The sequence below is a fragment of the Schistocerca americana genome, chromosome 7, assembly GCF_021461395.2.
Source record: "Schistocerca americana isolate TAMUIC-IGC-003095 chromosome 7, iqSchAmer2.1, whole genome shotgun sequence".
Classification (NCBI taxonomy): domain Eukaryota; kingdom Metazoa; phylum Arthropoda; class Insecta; order Orthoptera; family Acrididae; genus Schistocerca; species Schistocerca americana.
Genome location: NC_060125.1, coordinates 94,902,380 through 94,921,873, shown reverse-complemented (window position 1 = coordinate 94,921,873; position 19,494 = coordinate 94,902,380). Strand labels below are relative to the sequence as shown.

The window sequence follows — 19,494 nt, the reverse complement described above, 5'->3', positions numbered from 1 at the left end:
CCAACAAATGTAATAAATAATGTTCTGCATCTGGTAAGATGATGTTTCACGTAAAATACAGAAAATTATTCTCTCCCATTTTTCCAGAGTTTGTTGCATCAATTACAAGATTTTTGCAGCTGCACAGTCTTTCTTTTTTAAATTTTTGGCGCTAATTTGCCTTGAGGTTCTGGAAGACAGATATAAACCTGTGGAAACAGTAATCCGCTGATACTTCCCACTGGCATTGTTGTTTATGACTGCACAAGGGACTCTTTTTTTCGATCAAAACAATAAACTGTGGCTTGCATGCAGTTCTTGCATGAAACCTGACTGACTCACTTTATACACAATGTTTTAGGAAATAACCTGAAGCTACCTGTTAATGACATCTCCTCTGCATGTTCACTTGAAGTAAACTTGGTAATTTTGCAACTTCTTTTCCTAAATCATTTGCTGAATCTGTTTAACCAGACTGAAGAAGCCTGGAAATCCGTAATGTTCATCTCACTTGCAATTGACAAAGCCTAGATTTCCTTCTGTAATATTGCATTGTCTTTCAAGATCTAAATAGTTCAATAATTCTTCTTTCACATTTTTGTGAGTTTCATTTTGGTGCACATTTTGTACTGTGTGAATCTTTCTTCCATTAATACAATTCACATTCAGATTTTACAAAATGAAACCGGGTTTTCACACAGCTTAACTTTAGGCATTTTTTCCCTCCTTTGTTTAACAATAAAGTTTACAGCCCTTTTTTGCCACCAAAAGCTATTGCTCTCCATGTTTTCATTGGGCTAGGAAGGTACTGCATTTCTGCTTTGGACTTTAATTAGCAAAACAATCACTGTTCGAACCACAATACACAGAATCATCATAGTTATTTCCTTTTTCACCTAACCTTTCCACAATTTCTAACAAAATCTCAACATAATTCATATGAATGTCCAAGAAATCATCAACCAGTAATAAATAACAGGTATGCAAGTCTTCAGGAGAAATATCGATTTTGACTGCATACCAGTCTTCAGATTTTATCACTACTGTTATAACTTCAAGTTGAACAAATATATTACAAGGAAGACACAATACATGAAAGTCACAGATCAAGTAAAAAGAGTAAGATGTGTGTACACTTTAACAGTCAAATCATAACTGAGTCCGAGTCTAGCGGCCTCTGGCTGGCCGGTCGCTTAGGTGGCGCTGCTGCTGCATCGCTGACAGACAGCGCCGCATGTAGAGGACGCGCGTAACTGCGCAGCGGCACTTTGAAAGATCAGCGAGTCACAACACATTTCCCCCCTCTGAAGTTTTTGCACAGGTCTTGATGGAGGTGGCCTGTAGATTGCTAATGTCCATACGTGTTGTTTGACTGGCCGTAAAGTCTCGAAGAAGTGTCCCCGATGATAACGGGTCGAGATGACAGGAGACGTGGGGGTTGAATCTGCTGGGGCCCCGTGCACCAATCTGCCTGTTGCGGCAAGTCCGGTTGATATAACAGCAGACATGGGCGATGTGTCTACGTCTGTAGGAGAAGGAGGCAAGTAGAGTTGCTCCGACAGATGATGGTCATCTGGTTCCTGCATGGGCTTGTCTCCTGGTGGTGTCAGTTCTTGTGCTGGCACCGATATGATGGCGAGAGGACTGTGTTGTGAGTAATGAGAGATTCCAGTATCCCGAGCGTCAGGTAGAGCCGAAGGTGGTGTAGCGGCATCCGGAACAGGTGTTGCCGGCACACGAGGTCCGAATGACGCACTGCAACACCCGTATCCATCTGGATTTCATATAGGCGTCGGCAACGGTGTTGTAAGATGCAGCCAGGACTCCATTTTGGCTGCCTGCCATATCCCCGTACCCATACAAGGTCATCGGCGGTGAATCGGCCAAGCGAAGGCACCCGCGCCTGTGAGGTGGAAGGCTGCAGAGGATGAAGTAGCGTGCGGGGTTGTCGGCCATGTAAGAGCTCAGACAGGCTGTGGTCACCAATGGGGGTGAAACGGTAAGAAACCAGAAATTGGAGAGGCGCATCAACAGCAGCAGAAGAAGTCAGGAGTCTCCTCATCTGAGACTTAAATGTGCGGACCAGTTGTTCAGCCTCACCGTTTGACTGTGGATGGAACGGAGGGGCCATGATATGCATGACGCCGTGACGGGCACAAAAATCCACAAAATCGGAAGAGGCAAATTGCGGACCACTATCGGTAACAAGAGTACAGGGAAGGCCTTCCAAAGAGAAAATGCGAGCTAGAGCATTGGTGGTTGCCACAGTGGTAGGTGACGTGCAACTGACAAAGAAAGGAAAGTTAGAATAGGCGTCAATAACGAGAAGCCAATAAGTACCTAATGAATACGCTCCCAGGGCTTCTCAGGCGAAGGCCACGGTGACAAAGATGACATCGGGGCAGCAGCCTATGATGCACAAGGGCTGCAGGCAGAGACCATGTGTGCGATTTCAGAGTCAATGCGAGGCCAGTACACATGACGGTGCGCCAGAGATTTTGTGCGAGAGACACCCCAGTGCCCTTGGTGAAGGAGGCGCAAGACCAAAGCACACAAAAACGCACGTGCCACAACACACGGTGAAGCATTTTTGGTGGAAAGGAGGATAACACCATCCCTAGCCGTGAGGCGGTAACGCAAAGCTTAGTAGTTCCACAACGGATCAGAAGTCTTAGCGGATGGACGATCTGGCCAACCCTTCTGAATACAACGTAAAACCCGGGAGAGGGTAGGGTCAGAACCCGTAGCAGCCGCCAGCCAGTCCCCGGTGATGGGGAACCCGTCCACAACCCGCTGCTCGGCAACATCCGGGTGGAAACACAAAAGTTTGTCCCTATCGAATGCCAGATCAGGACCCATGGGAAGGCGAGACAGTGCATCAGCATTCGCATGTTGAGTCGTCGGCCAGAAATGAATCTCATAATTGAAACGAGACAAGTAAAGAGCCCAATGCTGGAGGCGGTGTGCAGCCTTGTCGGGAAATGACATTGATGGATGAAACAAGGAAACAAATGGTTTGTGATCCGTAACAAAATGAAATTTGGATCCATAGAGAAAAACACCAAACTTATGAAGAGCATAAATAATGGCCAAAGCTTCGTTTTTAATTTGCGAATACTTTTGTTGGGCATCCATGAGCATTTTGGAGGCATAAGCAATGGGTTGTTCAGAACCGTGAGAAAAACGGTGTGCAAGAACTGCACCAACTCCGTATTGAGAGGCGTCTGTGGCAAGAACAAGATGTTGGTCAGGTCGATAAGTAGCCAGGCACGGGGTCTGTTTCAGCATAGTCTTCAATTTCTGGAAAGCCGCATCACATGACGCAGACCAGTTTTTATGCAACAGGCGATGCAACAGCTGAGCCACTGAAGCAGCGGACTGTAAAAACTTGTGATAGCATGCTATTTTCCCCAAGAAGGCCTGCAGTTCCTTAAAAGATGTAGGGCAAGGAAGGGCATCAATCGCAGCGACAGTTTGCTGAAGCGGACGAATACCATACCGAGAGAGTTGAAACCCCAAGTACGTGATAGATGCCTGAAAAAATTTTGATTTCTGAAGGTTACACTTAAGACCGGCAGTATGTAAGACATGAAAAAGTGTGCGGAGATTTTGAAGATGTTTGGCAGTGGTGGAGCTGGTGACAACAATGTCGTCCTGGTAATTTATACACCCAGGGACGGTGAGCAATAATTCTTCCAAGAATCGCTGAAAGAGAGCAGGGGCACTGGCAACCCCAAATGGCAATCATTGGTATTGATAGAGGCCGAAAGGCATGTTAAGGACTGCCGGGAAGCAGCATCGAGAGGAAGTTGATGATAAGTTTCTGACAGGTCAAGTTTAGAAAAATACTGGCCTCCAGCAAGTTCAGTGAACAATTCTTCAGGTCGAGGCATAGGCTAAGTGTCGATAAGGCATTGAGCATTTACAGTAGCTTTGAAATCGCCACAGAGACAAATATCACCATTTGGCTTAGCAATGACAACGACAGGAGAGGACCACTCACTGGAAGTGACAGGAAGCAAGACCCCTGAAGCAGTGAGACGATGCAGCTCCCATTTGACCTGATCACAAAGGGCCACAGGAATGGGCCGAGCCCCAAAAAACTTAGGCCGAGCAGTGGGTTTGAGCATGATATGAGCTTCAAAGTCGTTTGAACGGCCTAACCCACGAGAAAAGTGCTCCCTGCCGCCGTTGGATAAGCAGCTGCAGCAGCAAGTCGTATACTCCTAGCTCACTCATTTGTTACATAGTTTAATTCTTAATTTCTTTGCGTGTTTTTGGTACTTGCATTGTTTAATTCATAAATTTCGGGCGTATTATAGTATTTGAGAGTTGTAGCATCGCGTTTTACTACCTGAATAGTGTAAATTCGCGTAGTCGTTTGTCTACTGTTTTGTTTTGAACGGCCAGTGTCGGTTGGTCACAGTCAGTGTGCTCCCTGCCGCCGTTGGATAAGCAGCTGAGCAGCAAGTCGTATACTCCTAGCTCACTCATTTGTTACATAGTTTAATTCTTAATTTCTTTGCGTGTTTTTGGTTCTTGCATTGTTTAATTCATAAATTTCGGGCGTATTATAGTATTTGAGAGTGTAGCATCGTGTTTTAGTACCTGAATAGTGTAATTTCGCTTAGTCTCCTTCCGCCGCCGAGCAGTGTCAGCAGTGCGCAAGTAGCAGCATTACTGCATTTACTAGGCAATCTTGTATTTTAATAACCGTTTAAATTTTGTCGATTTGTTTGCGCTCTCTGTAGATTAGTTCAGACGTTCTTTGCAAAACAGTTTTTAGCATGGATAGGGACTGCAACTGCTGTGTTCGGATGCAGGCTGAGTTGGCATCCCTTCGCTCCCAGCTTCAGGCAGTGTTGGCTTCGGTCACACAGCTTGAGGCTGTTGCCAATGGGCATCACTGTGGGGGTCCGGATGGGGGTTTGTCGGGGACGGCCAGCTCGTCCCACGCATCCCCTGATCAGACTACGACTGTGGTTGCCCGGGATACTGCCCGCATTGAGGCTGATCCCTCACCTGTGGTAGAGTGGGAGGTCGTTTCAAGGTGTGGCAGGGGGCGAAAGACATTCCGGAGGGCTGAACGGAAAGCCTCTCCAGTTTGTCTGACGAACCGGTTTCAGGCTCTGTCTCAGGCTGATACTGATCTTCGGCCTGACATGGCTGCTTGTCCTGTTCCAGAGGTTGCCCCTCAGTCTGCAAGATCCGGGCAGTCGCAGAGGGTGGGCTTACTGGTAGTTGGGAGCTCCAACGTCAGGCGCGTAATGGGGCCCCTTAGGGAAATGGCAGCAAGAGAGGGGAAGAAAACCAATGTGCACTCCGTGTGCATACCGGGGGGAGTCATTCCAGATGTGGAAAGGGTCCTTCCGGATGCCATGAAGGGTACAGGGTGCACCCATCTGCAGGTGGTTGCTCATGTCGGCACCAATGATGTGTGTCGCTATGGATCGGAGGAAATCCTCTCTGGCTTCCGGCGGCTATCTGATTTGGTGAAGACTGCCAGTCTTGCTAGCGGGATGAAAGCAGAGCTCACCATCTGCAGCATCGTCGACAGGACTGACTGCGGACCTTTGGTACAGAGCCGAGTGGAGGGTCTGAATCAGAGGCTGAGACGGTTCTGCGACCGTGTGGGCTGCAGATTCCTCGACTTGCGCCATAGGGTGGTGGGGTTTCTGGTTCCGCTGGATAGGTCAGGAGTCCACTACACGCAACAAGCGGCTACACGGGTAGCAGGGGTTGTGTGGCGTGGGCTGGGCGGTTTTTTAGGTTAGATGGCCTTGGGCAAGTACAGAAAGGGCAACAGCCTCAATGGGTGCGGGGCAAAGTCAGGACATGCGGGGACCAAGCAGCAATCGGTATTGTAATTGTCAACTGTCGAAGCTGCGTTGGTAAAGTACCGGAACTTCAAGCGCTGATAGAAAGCACCGAAGCTGAAATCGTTATAGGTACAGAAAGCTGGCTTAAGCCAGAGATAAATTCTGCCGAAATTTTTACAAAGGTACAGACGGTGTTTAGAAAGGATAGATTGCATGCAACCGGTGGTGGAGTGTTCATCGCTGTTAGTAGTAGTTTATCCTGTAGTGAAGTAGAAGTGGATAGTTCCTGTGAATTATTATGGGTGGAGGTTACACTAAACAACCGAACTAGGTTAATAATTGGCTCCTTTTACCGACCTCCCGACTCAGCAGCATTAGTGGCAGAACAACTGAGAGAAAATTTGGAATACATTTCACATGAATTTTCTCAGCATGTTATAGTCTTAGGTGGAGATTTCAATTTACCAGATATAGACTGGGACACTCAGATGTTTAGGACGGGTGGTAGGGACAGAGCATCGAGTGACATTATACTGAGAGCACTATCCGAAAATTACCTCGAGCAATTAAACAGAGAACCGACTCGTGGAGATAACATATTGGACCTACTGATAACAAACAGACCCGAACTTTTCGACTCTGTATGTACAGAACAGGGAATCAGTGATCATAAGGCCGTTGCAGCATCCCTGAATATGGAAGTTAATAGGAATATAAAAAAAGGGAGGAAGGTTTATCTGTTTAGCAAGAGTAATAGAAGGCAGATTTCAGACTACCTAACAGCTCAAAACGAAAATTTCTGTTCCGACACTGACAATGTTGAGTGTTTATGGAAAAAGTTCAAGGCAATCGTAAAATGCGTTTTAGACAGGTACGTGCCGAGTAAAACTGTGAGGGACGGGAAAAACCCACCGTGGTACAACAACAAAGTTAGGAAACTACTGCGAAAGCAAAGAGAGCTTCATTCCAAGAGCAAACGCAGCCAAAACCTCTCAGACAAACAGAAGCTAAAAGATGTCAAAGTTAGCGTAAGGAGGGCTATGCGTGAAGCGTTCATTGAATTCGAAAGTAAAATTCTATGTACCGACTTGACAGAAAATCCTAGGAAGTTCTGGTCTTACGTTAAATCAGTAAGTGGCTCGAAACAGCATATCCAGACACTACGGGATGATGATGGCATTGAAACAGAGGATGACGCGCGTAAAGCTGAAATACTAAACACCTTTTTCCAAAGCTGTTTCACAGAGGAAGACCGCACTGCAGTTCCTTCTCTAAATCCTCGCACAAACGAAAAAATGGCTGACATCGAAATAAGTGTCCAAGGAATAGAAAAGCAACTGGAATCACTCAATAGAGGAAAGTCCACTGGACCTGACGCGATACCAATTCGATTCTACACAGAGTACGCGAAAGAACTTGCCCCCCTTCTAACAGCCGTGTACCGCAAGTCTCTAGAGGAACGGAGGGTTCCAAATGATTGGAAAAGAGCACAGATAGTCCCAGTCTTCAAGAAGGGTCGTCGAGCAGATGCGCAAAACTATAGACCTATATCTCTTACGTCGATCTCTTGTAGAATTTTAGAACATGTTTTTTGCTCGCGTATCATGTCATTTCTGAAAACCCAGAATCTACTATGTAGGAATCAACATGGATTCCGGAAACAGCGATCGTGTGAGACCCAACTCGCCTTATTTGTTCATGAGACCCAAAAAATATTAGATACAGGCTCCCAGGTAGATGCTATTTTTCTTGACTTCCGGAAGGCGTTCGATACAGTTCCGCACTGTCGCCTGATAAACAAAGTAAGAGCCTACGGAATATCAGACCAGCTGTGTGGCTGGATTGAAGAGTTTTTAGCAAACAGAACACAGCATGTTGTTATCAATGGAGACACGTCTACAGATGTTAAAGTAACCTCTGGCGTGCCACAGGGGAGTGTTATGGGACCATTGCTTTTCACAATATATATAAATGACTTAGTAGATAGTGTCGGAAGTTCCATGCGGCTTTTCGCGGATGATGCTGTAGTATACAGAGAAGTTGCTGCATTAGAAAATTGTAGCGAAATACAGGAAGATCTGCAGCGGATAGGCACTTGGTGCAGGGAGTGGCAACTGACCCTTAACATAGACAAATGTAATGTATTGCGAATACATAGAAAGAAGGATCCTTTATTGTATGATTATATGATAGCGGAACAAACACTGGTAGCAGTTACTTCTGTAAAATATCTGGGAGTATGTGTACGGAACGATTTGAAGTGGAATGATCATATAAAATTAATTGTTGGTAAGGCGGGTACCAGGTTGAGATTCATTGGGAGAGTGCTTAGAAAATGTAGTCCATCAACAAAGGAGGTGGCTTACAAAACACTCGTTCGACCTATACTTGAGTATTGCTCATCAGTGTGGGATCCGTACCAGGTCGGGTTGACGGAGGAGATAGAGAAGATCCAAAGAAGAGCGGCGCGTTTCGTCACCGGGTTATTTGGTAACCGTGATAGCGTTACGGAGATGTTTAATAAACTCAAGTGGCAGACTCTGCAAGAGAGGCGCTCTGCATCGCGGTGTAGCTTGCTCGCCAGGTTTCGAGAGGGTGCGTTTCTGGATGAGGTATCGAATATATTGCTTCCCCCTACTTATACTTCCCGAGGAGATCACGAATGTAAAATTAGAGAGATTAGAGCGCGCACGGAGGCTTTCAGACAGTCGTTCTTCCCGCGAACCATACGCGACTGGAACAGGAAAGGGAGGTAATGACAGTGGCACGTAAAGTGCCCTCCGCCACACACCGTTGGGTGGCTTGCGGAGTATCAATGTAGATGTAGATGTAGATGTAAAAAAGGGATGAAAATGTTGTCAACAAGGAATCCAATTGAGCATAAGGAATAGCATCAGAGACGATATTACAGAGTTATCTATGGAGAACCCAAAAACGCGAAAGGCATCGAAACCAAAAAGATTCTCTGCGTTACTATGGTTGACCACAAATATGGGAACAGTGCGAACGACTGATTTGTAAGATACCTCAGCATCAAAGTGTCCCAAGAGAGAAATCTTCTGTTTATTGTAAGTCCGTAATTGCCTAGTGAGAGGTGACAGGATTGGAGACCCCAACTGAAGATACGTCTAAGAATTGATGATAGTGGCAGCAGAACCAGTGTCCACCTGCATGCGAACATCTCGACCAAGTATTTGGACAGTGAGGAATAACTTCCCTGAAAGGGAAGAAGTACAATTGACAGACAAAACAGAATCAGAATCAGCGTCATGTTCATGATCATCATGTATGCAGTCGGATTTGCAAATGGATGACACGTGACCCTTTTCTTTGCATCTGTGACACACGGCCCAACATTGTGGACAATCTTCTCGTGAATGTTTCGTAAAACACCGCAGACATGAAGGAAGCTGCCATGGGTTTTGCTGCAGTTTCTTAGAGGTCTGTTTACAGTTAGGACGAGGCTGCGCTTGGGAGCGTACTATGGCCACGTCGGCCGGCGGGGACACGCCACATGCTTCGTCAACATCACACAGAGGTTGTAGTTCCCTGACGTCGCCCCATGCCTCTATTTGCACTTCACTGCCGCGAGAAATTTCAAAAGACTGAGCGACGGATAGGACTTCATCTAGAGTCGGATTTGGCAACTGAAGAGCATGTTGCCTAACTTCTTTGTCGGGCGCCAATCGGATAATAGCATCCCGTACCATGGAATCGGCATAGGATTCTTTGTGAACATCAGTAACAAATTGACACTTTCTACTGAGGCCGTGAAGATCAGCAGCCCAAGTGCGATAGGATTGATTCGGTTGTTTTTGACAATGATAAAAGGCAACACGAGAGGCTACCAAATGTGTTTGCTTTTGAAAATATACGGATAGAAGTGAGCACATTTCAGCAAAGGACAAAGACGCAGGATCTTTCAAAGGAGCCAATTGCGACAACAACTGATACATTTGAGGTGAAATCCGTGAAAGGAACAAAGACTTACATGTTTGTTCGTCCGCAACATGAAACGCCAAGAAGTGCTGTCAAAGACCTTTTTTGTAATCAGACCAGTCTTCCGCCATCTCGTCGTAAGGAGGAAAAGGAGGGAGAGACAACGATGAGACACGCCCCGCATTTGATGCCGTGACAAAATCACGAATCGCATTTGTGAGAAGTGTTTGCTGTTCTATGAGACCTTGCAATAGTTGCTCTAAAGTAGCCATGGAAACATGTGGGTCAACGATGGAAAAGAAAAATCACTACCTTGTCGCCAATTGTTATAACTTCAAGTTGAACAAATATATTTCAAGGTAGACGCAACACATGAAAGTCACAGATCAAGTAAACAGAGTAAGATGTGTGTACACTTTAGCAGTCAAATCATAACTGAGTCTGAGTCTAGCAGCCGCTGGCTGGCTGGCCGCTTAGGTGGCGCTGCTGCCACAGCGCCGCATGTAGAGGACGCGCGTAACTGCGTGGCGGAACTTTGTAAGATCGGCGACTCACAACAATTACAAAGTACAAAACATTATAGTGATTAAAATTCTTCTGGGTATTATGCCATGTCATTGCTAAAACTAATAATAATGAATATTGTTAGTTTTTAGCAATGACGCGGCATAATACCCAGAAGAATTTTAATCACTATGACACCGGCCGCAGAAGCCTACGTTCTTATACAAAACATTAATTGGATACCCCATTATTGTGAAACTCTGGAACCGCACAAAGAGAGGTGGTGTTACACAAGCATATATGAAGAAAATGCAAAGAAAATTAATTGTTTTACCTCCAGTGTTAACATTCAGTGATACCAGAAAGGCACCTGCTAATTATTATGGACATTGAATAAGTTGAAATCAAACAATGGAAACTCCAGGTAGGAATATCGACAGGGCAGGAAAATACAGAATGCTACTTACAGTAAAAAAGACATGCTAAGTTGTGGACAGGTACAATTAAAAGCGTTCGGCCACAGCCTTCATCAGCAAAAGAGAAACACACACCATTCAAACACACAAGCAAGCACACCTCATTCACTCATGTCTGCCAACTCCAGCATATTGGGCCAGAATGCGACTATCAAGTGGGATGCAAACAGCAGTCTAGAGGTGGTGGGAAAGGGGAAGGGATAGTAGGTGGGGAGAGAGAGAAACGTTGTCCGGTGGAGGAGCGGGAAAAGATGGGCGTGAGCATTGGCAGAGGGTGACAAATAAACAGGGTGGGAGATGAGAATGGGAAAAAGATGATAGGACAGAGGTGGTGGAAACTGTTGGGTGGAGATTTGGGGACATTATGTTGCCATAGGTTGAGGCCAGGATAATTATTGGAGCGGGTCAGAAAAGCTGGTGGTGGAGGGAAGGATCCAGATCGCTCAGGTAGTGAACCAGACATTGAAATCAAGTATGTTATGTTCAGCTGCATGTTGTGCCAGGGTGGTCAACTTTGCTCTTTGCCAACTGTAGCCATTCATCCTGGTGGACAGGGGGTTGGCGTGGCCTGGCCCCTGATGGGATAGGATAAACCTGTGACAGGACTGGCATAAGAAGTACTAGGTGGGTGGACTCGGCAGGTCTTGCACCTGTGTCTTCCACAGGTACTTATGATCTTGTCGCAAGGGGGTGGCATTGGGTGTGGGCAATGGCACACCACTTTAGGAGGGGTAGGAAGGACATTGGGTAGGATGTTCTCACTTCAGTGCATGGTCATAGATAATAAAAGCCTTGGTGAAGACTGTAGTTCAGTTGTTCCAGTCTGAGGGGGTGGTGGTAGGTCACAAAGAGGATACTCCTTTGTGGCTGGTTCTTGGGCGTGGTGGAAAGGGGATTTTGGGGGGGGAGGGAATTGCATGGGAGATCTGTTTGCAGACTAAGTCTGTGGGTAGCACTGGCCTGTGAAGGCCTTGGTGCGACCCTGAGTATACTGAGCAAGGAAATTCTTGTCACTGGAGATAATGCCGTCCCTGACTGCCAGACTGTATGGGAAGGATTTTTTTGGTGTGAAAGGGAAGACAGTAGTCAAAATGCAGGTACAGTTGGTGGTTGTTGGGTTTAATGTTGATAGAGGTGTGGATGGGGCCACCAGAGGGGAGGAGGTCAACATCTAGGAAGGCTGGGTTGAGGAGGACCATGTCAAGCGGGTAGGAGAGAAGGTGTTGAGGCTGTGAAGGAACGCAAATAGGGTGTCTTGCCTCTGTGTCCAGATTACGACAACATCATCAGTGAACCAGAACCAGACAAGACGTATGGTGTTTTTGGAGGCTACGAAGGTCTCTTCTACATGGCCCATAAAAAGGTTGACATAAGAGGTTGTCTGTGGGTACCCATGGCTGTGCCACAAATTTGTTTATAGGCTTTCCCTTCAAAGGAAGAGTAGTTGGGTGTTGGGATAAAGTTCGTAAGGTGTATGAGGAATGAGGTAGTGGGTCTGGAGTCTGAAGGACACTGGGAAAGGTAATGTTTAATAACAGTAAGACCATGGGCATGAAGGATGTTGGTGTATAGGGTGGTGGCATCAACAGTGACGAGTGGGGATCCAGGAGTTAAAGAGGTGGGGATGGTGAAAAGACAGTGAAGGAAATGGTTGGTGTCTTTGTCATGGGTGGCTAGATTACAGGCAATTAGTTGGAGGTGTTGGTCTTTAGGGCTGAAATTCTTTCAGTGGGGCACAATAACCAGCCACAATGGGAAGTAAAGGATTATTGGGTTTGTGGATTTTGGGGAGCATATACAAGGTTGGTGTGTGGTGTGTCACAGGGGTGAGGAGGGAAATGGATTCTGGGGGTAGGCTCGTGACAACTGAATTCCAGTCCGAGATGCTGGAGTTGGCAGTAATGTGTGCATGAGGTATTGAATAAGTTGCAAATTAGAGTGAACAGTAACTGTGAACAACTTCACCAGTGAAACTATCAATGGAACTGGATTTTGCTTTATAAATTATGATCACATTGTGCTGTATTATTTGTTTACTGATGTGCCGTCAATCAAGTGTGTGTACCTGCTGTATTGCTCACACACAGACTGCTACAGCTAAGGCAGGGATGTATATTTCCCAGACACCTGGTGAACTACAAATTTGGAAATTTTCAAGTTTTTTTAAATTCTTAGAGTGTGTCTTAGCAGCTTAAGTTTTGATAGAGCATTTCTTTCAGAGTATTATTCCCGTGTGAAAAATTTCAGGGTAGGTTTCAACATGTCAGACTGGACCATTCCATTGTGAGATGGCTACAGATACTTATTTCCTCCACTTGCCTCTGGCCAGACAGCCATGTTCCATTCTGAGAATGATGCTACAAATTGGAAGCTGTGCTTTCATGTAGCTAATAGAGCTATAAGTATTCATCACTTGAGGAAAATAATGGTGATGAATTTTTGAAACATGTTGTCACAGGTAATGAGACTTGGATATCACATTTCACACCAGAAACAAAGAACCAACCAACGGAATGGCATGATTCAAAGTCCCTAATGAAACCAAAAAAAGCAAAACAAGACTATGACTATGGTGTTTTGGGATCGTAAGGGTGTCCTGCTCATCGATTAAATGTCTAGGTGTGAGACCATAAATGCACCAGCCTACTGTCAGAAACTTCAATGACTTCACAGCACCATTGGAATGTGGCATGGTGTGACATCCGCTATACAGTCGAGACTTAGCCCCAAGTGATTATGACCAATTTCCCAAATTGAAAGACAATAGACAACACACACACACACACACACACACACACACACACACACACACACACACACTGCTACAGAAATGATGATCAACTTAAAGAAGCCCTTAATGAGTGGATCAATAACTTGGCAGCAATTATGTACGCAGAAAGCATAGAAAAACTGGTAAAACAGTACAAAAGCCTATATTTGAATGGTGACTACATAGAAAAGTAGCTAAACTATCAAACTTAACAATACTATGAAAGGAAAGTTGCTCCTCACCATATGGTGGAGATGCTGAGTCACAGATAGGCACAACAAAAAGACTGTCACAAATAAGCTTTCGGCCATTAAGGCCTTCGTCAACAATAGACAACACACACACACACACACACACACACACACACACACACACACACACACTCAATCACTCACTCACTCACGCAAATGCAGCTCACACACATGACTACAGTCTCAGGCAACTGAAACCACACAGAGAGCAGCAGCACCAGTGCATGAAGGGAATGGCTACTGGGTGGGGTAAGGAAGAGGTTGGGGTGGAGAGGGGGAGGGATAGTATGGTGGGGTTGGTGGACAGTGAAGTGCTGCAGTGTAGACAGAGGGCAGGGGAGGGGAGAGGTGGGGAGGGGAGTGATGTAGCAGAAAAGGAGAGAAGTAATAACTTTAGGTATCAAATTGTATGTAAGATACTATTTTGTCTAGCTATATCAAATAAAAAATTTTAAAGAAAAAAAACTTTCTTTACTTTCTGAATGACCCTCATATAATAGTATCCCTAACACATTCATCAGTCACAGGATAAGCAGTGTGATGCTTGTAATTCAAAGTTTACAACTATACAAAGACCCATAAATAATGACACCTTGTAACGCAGCAAGTTGTTATGAGATGACATTTGTTGCACTAAGGCATGCAGCCGTCTAGTAAAGTGGCTGCAGGATGGCTATTTTTTTTTCATCTACGAATCTAAATAATCCATATTAGTTATTATCCAATTTTGTTCAAATTTGGTACACAGTCGTTTGTTATTAATGGAATGATGCTGTCAAAATTTCAGATTTTTATATATTACAGTTCTGGAGATAAAGAGTATTAACTAAAACTCCTAAAACCCACAGTTGTTTTTTAAAACCAAGTTAGGAAGAATAACAGATTGACTTTCACTATCATTTGAAGCCATTCCAAAATTATCAGTTCATAAAAATCAATTAATTAGAATTTTCTTTAGACAACTTTAGTCACTGCGCATTACGTAATACAAAAATCGGTCAAAATTATTATTTAATTATATTTTGCCATGTGAGTGCATGAGAATGGTTAACTTTAAAATTTAATATTTCATTTTACATAAAACCTTGCACAAACAAACTGTGGGAAAGTTATGTTGCAACCACGATTCAGGTGACGTAAGTCGGTGTGCGCTTGATTTTGTATAAAAGTACGCAGAATGGAAGTTAGAGGTGGAATAAGTTTTTTTATCAATTTGAAGAATATTTTGCACTTCGTTTATTTTGATTAAACAAAATACAAGAATTTGAAGTTTTGCTGACATTAATTACTATCAAATTAGTGATTGGATAAGGCAAGATTTTCCGCGAGAATGATCTGAAAAGGAGCATTCTGACTGGTCATTTAGATCAACAGCCAATCAGAATTAAGCTGTTCCCGCATGAATAGTGAAGTGACAGATAGGAGACTACCTCGAGAGGAGTTGCTTGCTAGCCGGTCTATGGATAACACGATGTCAGATTGCTTCTTAAAATTACTCTGCAAGATGAGAAAATAGTGAGCTAATTTTGGTTCAAACATATCATGACTGAAGTGACCAGAGTTATGAACATTTTAATGAAAGTTTGGTGTTTCTAAACTAAATAGTTAGAGAGATATGAGCATGTGAACTTTCTGGTCATAATAACAACTCCGCGTGACGTGTTTCGTGCTCTGTTCAGAATATTTTGGCGAGTACCTCTTAAGAGAAATACCACTGAAATGACCGAATGTTTAACTCGTGAATAGTTGTGGGTTTGTGACTGGTAGAATGTGAAAATTAATCGGGTCGGACTTACTAAAATTTTTGTTATACAGACAGTGAACTTTGAATGATATCATTTTACCCTATTAAATACAAACTCGATAGCCATTTCATGTGTTTCAGTATGAATAAAAAGCAGTGTTAATCTAATTATAAACACTTTTCTGCAAGTAGAATGAAGATGCTGAATGCCTTGTTTTTTTTTTTTTTAATCATTAACTTTCAGGAACTGACATTCAACTAGAGTTATGCGGCCTCTGTGTGGTAGGTATTAGGTAGTGGTTTCATCAACGCTGCTTTAGACTGCCCAGCATGTCTCTGCTATCACAGAGTGAAGGGACATCAGCAAGAAGCCTATCGAGGTAGGTGGACTGAACAACAAAGATAGTGTTAACAAAAGTGCAGACGACCGACCCCAACGTGCAGCAACCTGTAATTTTACAATGTTCTTTGCACAATGTAAATATCCAAAATTAATTGTTTACAAGCATGTTATCTCCTTTAACTACTGTACCATAATCCTAGCAACAAATCAGGTCTCCTAGTTTTGTTCCAGCGTTTTTTCTTTTTTAAAAAAATTACAGTATTACACAATTCTCTTCCCATTAATGTAGGCCAATGATTTTGGGATTTTATTCACAATCTTTCTCATTCTGAACCATATGCTATTCTGGAATGGTATACTTCTCTGATTCCCATTTTTGATATAACATTTGTTTAGGAAACAATATTTCAAATTTCAAGCTTTTATGCAACTACCTTCACGATGTTTTTAAATGTTTGTTTTAATACAGGAGCAATTTTACTGTCAATTAAAAATGTTCTCTACGGTATACATCTGAGAAACTCATTCTACTATAAATATACCTACCTCATGCATTCCAGATTTGAGGAGATTAGTACAAGTAACAAAAGTAACAGAAATAGATGACTGCGATTTTCGCTCTCGTTATATTCCTTACATGTCACTAATCTTATTGGTGTTCTCAAGATACAAATTTTTTGTGCTTAATACTTTTCCTATGAATATTTATGGCATTAATTTTGACTTACTTGACAGTCTTCCACTGCTTGTCTTAATGAGCAATTTTCTTCTGCAATTTTTTCCAATGCACCCATCCGACGTTTCAGCTCAACATTCTCAGCCTTCAGTTCCTCATTACTTTGTTTCAACTTGCAGATCTGACTTTCATACACAGCATTTTCTGTTTATTAAAAAAGGAATGCAGTTACAGTATATACCAATGAAAAACAAAATTCTTGTCACATAAAAGTATCTATAACAAAAATATTCAGTCAAACGTGTGCAGTTGTTCGGTTGATGTCATCACCTCTCACACAGTCACATATGCAGCATAGCAGAATTTGAAACCATTTGCTAAGAAGATACTTGTATAGCTAACTGCCTTAAGAATCCACTCTGATCAGAGCACTAGATATAATATTACAATGTTTCCACTAGGTCTATTTTTGGGGCTACTACTCCACAGGACAGAGCCACAGAGTAAATAAAGTTACAATTGAAAAAACTACTTGTAAAGCAGAACACTACGGCTTCGACAACATGACGCATCTCAAAGAACATTAATTTAATATCGCCCAACAAACATATAGAGTTCCATAAAAAAGATGACTTTCTAATAACAATACAGAAAAATGTGAAGATATATGGAGTATGAAATGTGTTATGCTTCCTAAAATATTGTTTGGAAATAAATGAAATTTAGTAAGTATGTCTAGATGGATACAAGTCATTAGGGAAAATCAAACAACAGAAAATCCAGGGTGGAATAATGAGAATATTATGAAAAGGATACATTGCTACTCACCGCATAATGGAGTTTGCAGCTCAGTATCTCATCTATATGGTGAGTAGCAATCTATCCTTTTCATAATATTGTCGTCATTGGATACAAATTATTATTACACTTGTTTATAGCTATTAAAAACAAAGGAGATAGTGTATATAGTGGGTGTCTGTTTTTAATGTTTTCTCTACTATTTCAACAGCTACTTTCAGTTTCATTTTTGCAATGTTTGGCCACAATCCACAAAACAAATACTGCCCAACACATGCTTAAAGCAGTACAGTGTCATATGTTAATTCAGGAAAATACCAGTGTCTTACTGCAAACAATGTGTTTGTTAAAGTGGTATTTTATGTGCCCATCTGAGGAGTGTCAAATTAGTCTAGTTCAATATACAGTTTAACGATATTTGTTAATAGGGGCACTTTTATTTCACTTGCTACCTGTTTCCAACGTATCACCTTACAGGTTATGACAGGTTATGTTGCCAGCCTGGCCTCTTTGCTAATGTGCTGGACCCAGAATCTGAGAGATCTATTACGATAGAATGTGGGACTCTTAGGTCTAGGGTCTGATGCAGATTTGCCCATGCCCCAACAACATGAAGGGAGGCCACTTTTTTGGGTGTTGCTTTGTTTACTTCTGCCTCCTCTGCAACCTTTTCTTTAAAATTAATTAACAAAACATAAGAAACCTATATCCAAAGAAAAATAAGAAATTATAAATAATTACTGAAAAAGAAGTAGATAGGAAAGGTTGAAGGAGTACATGAGGTTCTTGCCATCATGTCACAGCAAGGGGGCAGGTGTGGAGGAGGAGAGTTCAGAGATACCTTGGAAAATCATCGACCCACACACATCCTTTTTGGAACCATCTTTAGTGATCTATACTACTTTATTCTATATTATTGGTAGAGATATGTAGCTTGAAGTAGTCACTGCACTGCAACTGCCTTCTGAAATTAACTGCAGTGCCACACAATAGTGGATCAGGAACACACAATGCAGTCATGCTGACAGTTTACACACCACCAGTAGGAAATATCTAAGTTTCTGTTTCTTCACATCCTTACAAAAGGCGGGTCTTTCTGATTCTAGGCCTTTCCAACCTTTTTTCTTCCCTGGGGAAGGCACTGATAGTTCCAACAGCTACAGTTAGTGTTTTCACCTTTAAATGCAACTATCAGCATTATTGGTATTTTTCCTCTTCAAGGTAAGACTCGGCAGCTACAATGAAGAGCCAAAGAAACTGGTACACCTGCCTAATACAATTTAGGGCCCCTGCGAGCATGTAGAAGTGCCGCAACATGACGTGGCATGGACTCGACTAATGACTGAAGTAGTGCAGGAGGGAATTGACACCATGAATCCTACAGGGCTGTCCATAAATCCATAATAGTACGAGGGGGTGCAGATTTCTTCTGAACAGCACATTTGCAAGGCATACCAGATATGTTCACTAACTTTCATGTCTGGGGAGTTTGGTGGCTAGTGAAAGTGTTTACACTCAGAAGAGCGTCCCTGGAACCACTCTGTAGCAATTCAGGGCATATGGGGTGTCCCATTGTCCTGCTGGAACTAGGTGTCCTTGATGAGCTCTCTCTCACAGAAAATCAATACTAAAGTGTCCATAAACAATGATTCTCCAATTAAATCAGCATAACCTTCTTGAAACTGATTTTATGTGCATGAAGCTTAAAATACTTCCTGCTGGTGGTCTGTAAATTATCAGTACTACACGCTTGTGTGCTTCTGAACCACTACTGTGGCATAGCATTCAAAAGCTGTTCAAACACAGTTTTTGTTAACATGATGGGTCTGCCTATCACCTGTTCTTTTATGGTTCTGGAGTAGTATGATATTAGCTTGTATCCATCAATATGAGTATACTCAATTTAGGAAAAGGCAGATTGCTACTTATCATAAAGAAGACATGTTAAGTTGCAGACAGGCACAATCAAAAGACAATTACACAAAGCTTTCATTAATAACAGAGAGACACACCCCATTCATTCACACAAGCTCACGTACACATAACTGTCAATTCAGCATCCAGCTCAAGATTCTGGATTTGGTGGTCATGCGTGCATGAGGTGTGCTTGCTTTTATGTATGAATGGTGTGTGTCTCTCTTTAACTGATGAAGGCTGTGGCTGAAAGCTTTATGAAAGTGTCCTTTAATTTTGCC

The 19,494-nt window shown here is 43.1% G+C and overlaps 1 protein-coding gene across 2 annotated transcripts in view; it reads right to left on the bottom strand.

Moving 5' to 3' along the window:
• The window catches only part of LOC124622447 (UHRF1-binding protein 1-like), a 442,870-nt gene that overhangs the window by 22,235 nt on the left and 401,141 nt on the right, over positions 1-19,494 (bottom strand). For both annotated transcript variants that reach the window (XM_047148146.1, XM_047148147.1), the window contains one exon: positions 16,554-16,705. In XM_047148146.1, coding sequence (XP_047004102.1) covers positions 16,554-16,705 — 152 coding nt within the window. The remainder of the gene's footprint in view (positions 1-16,553; positions 16,706-19,494) is intronic.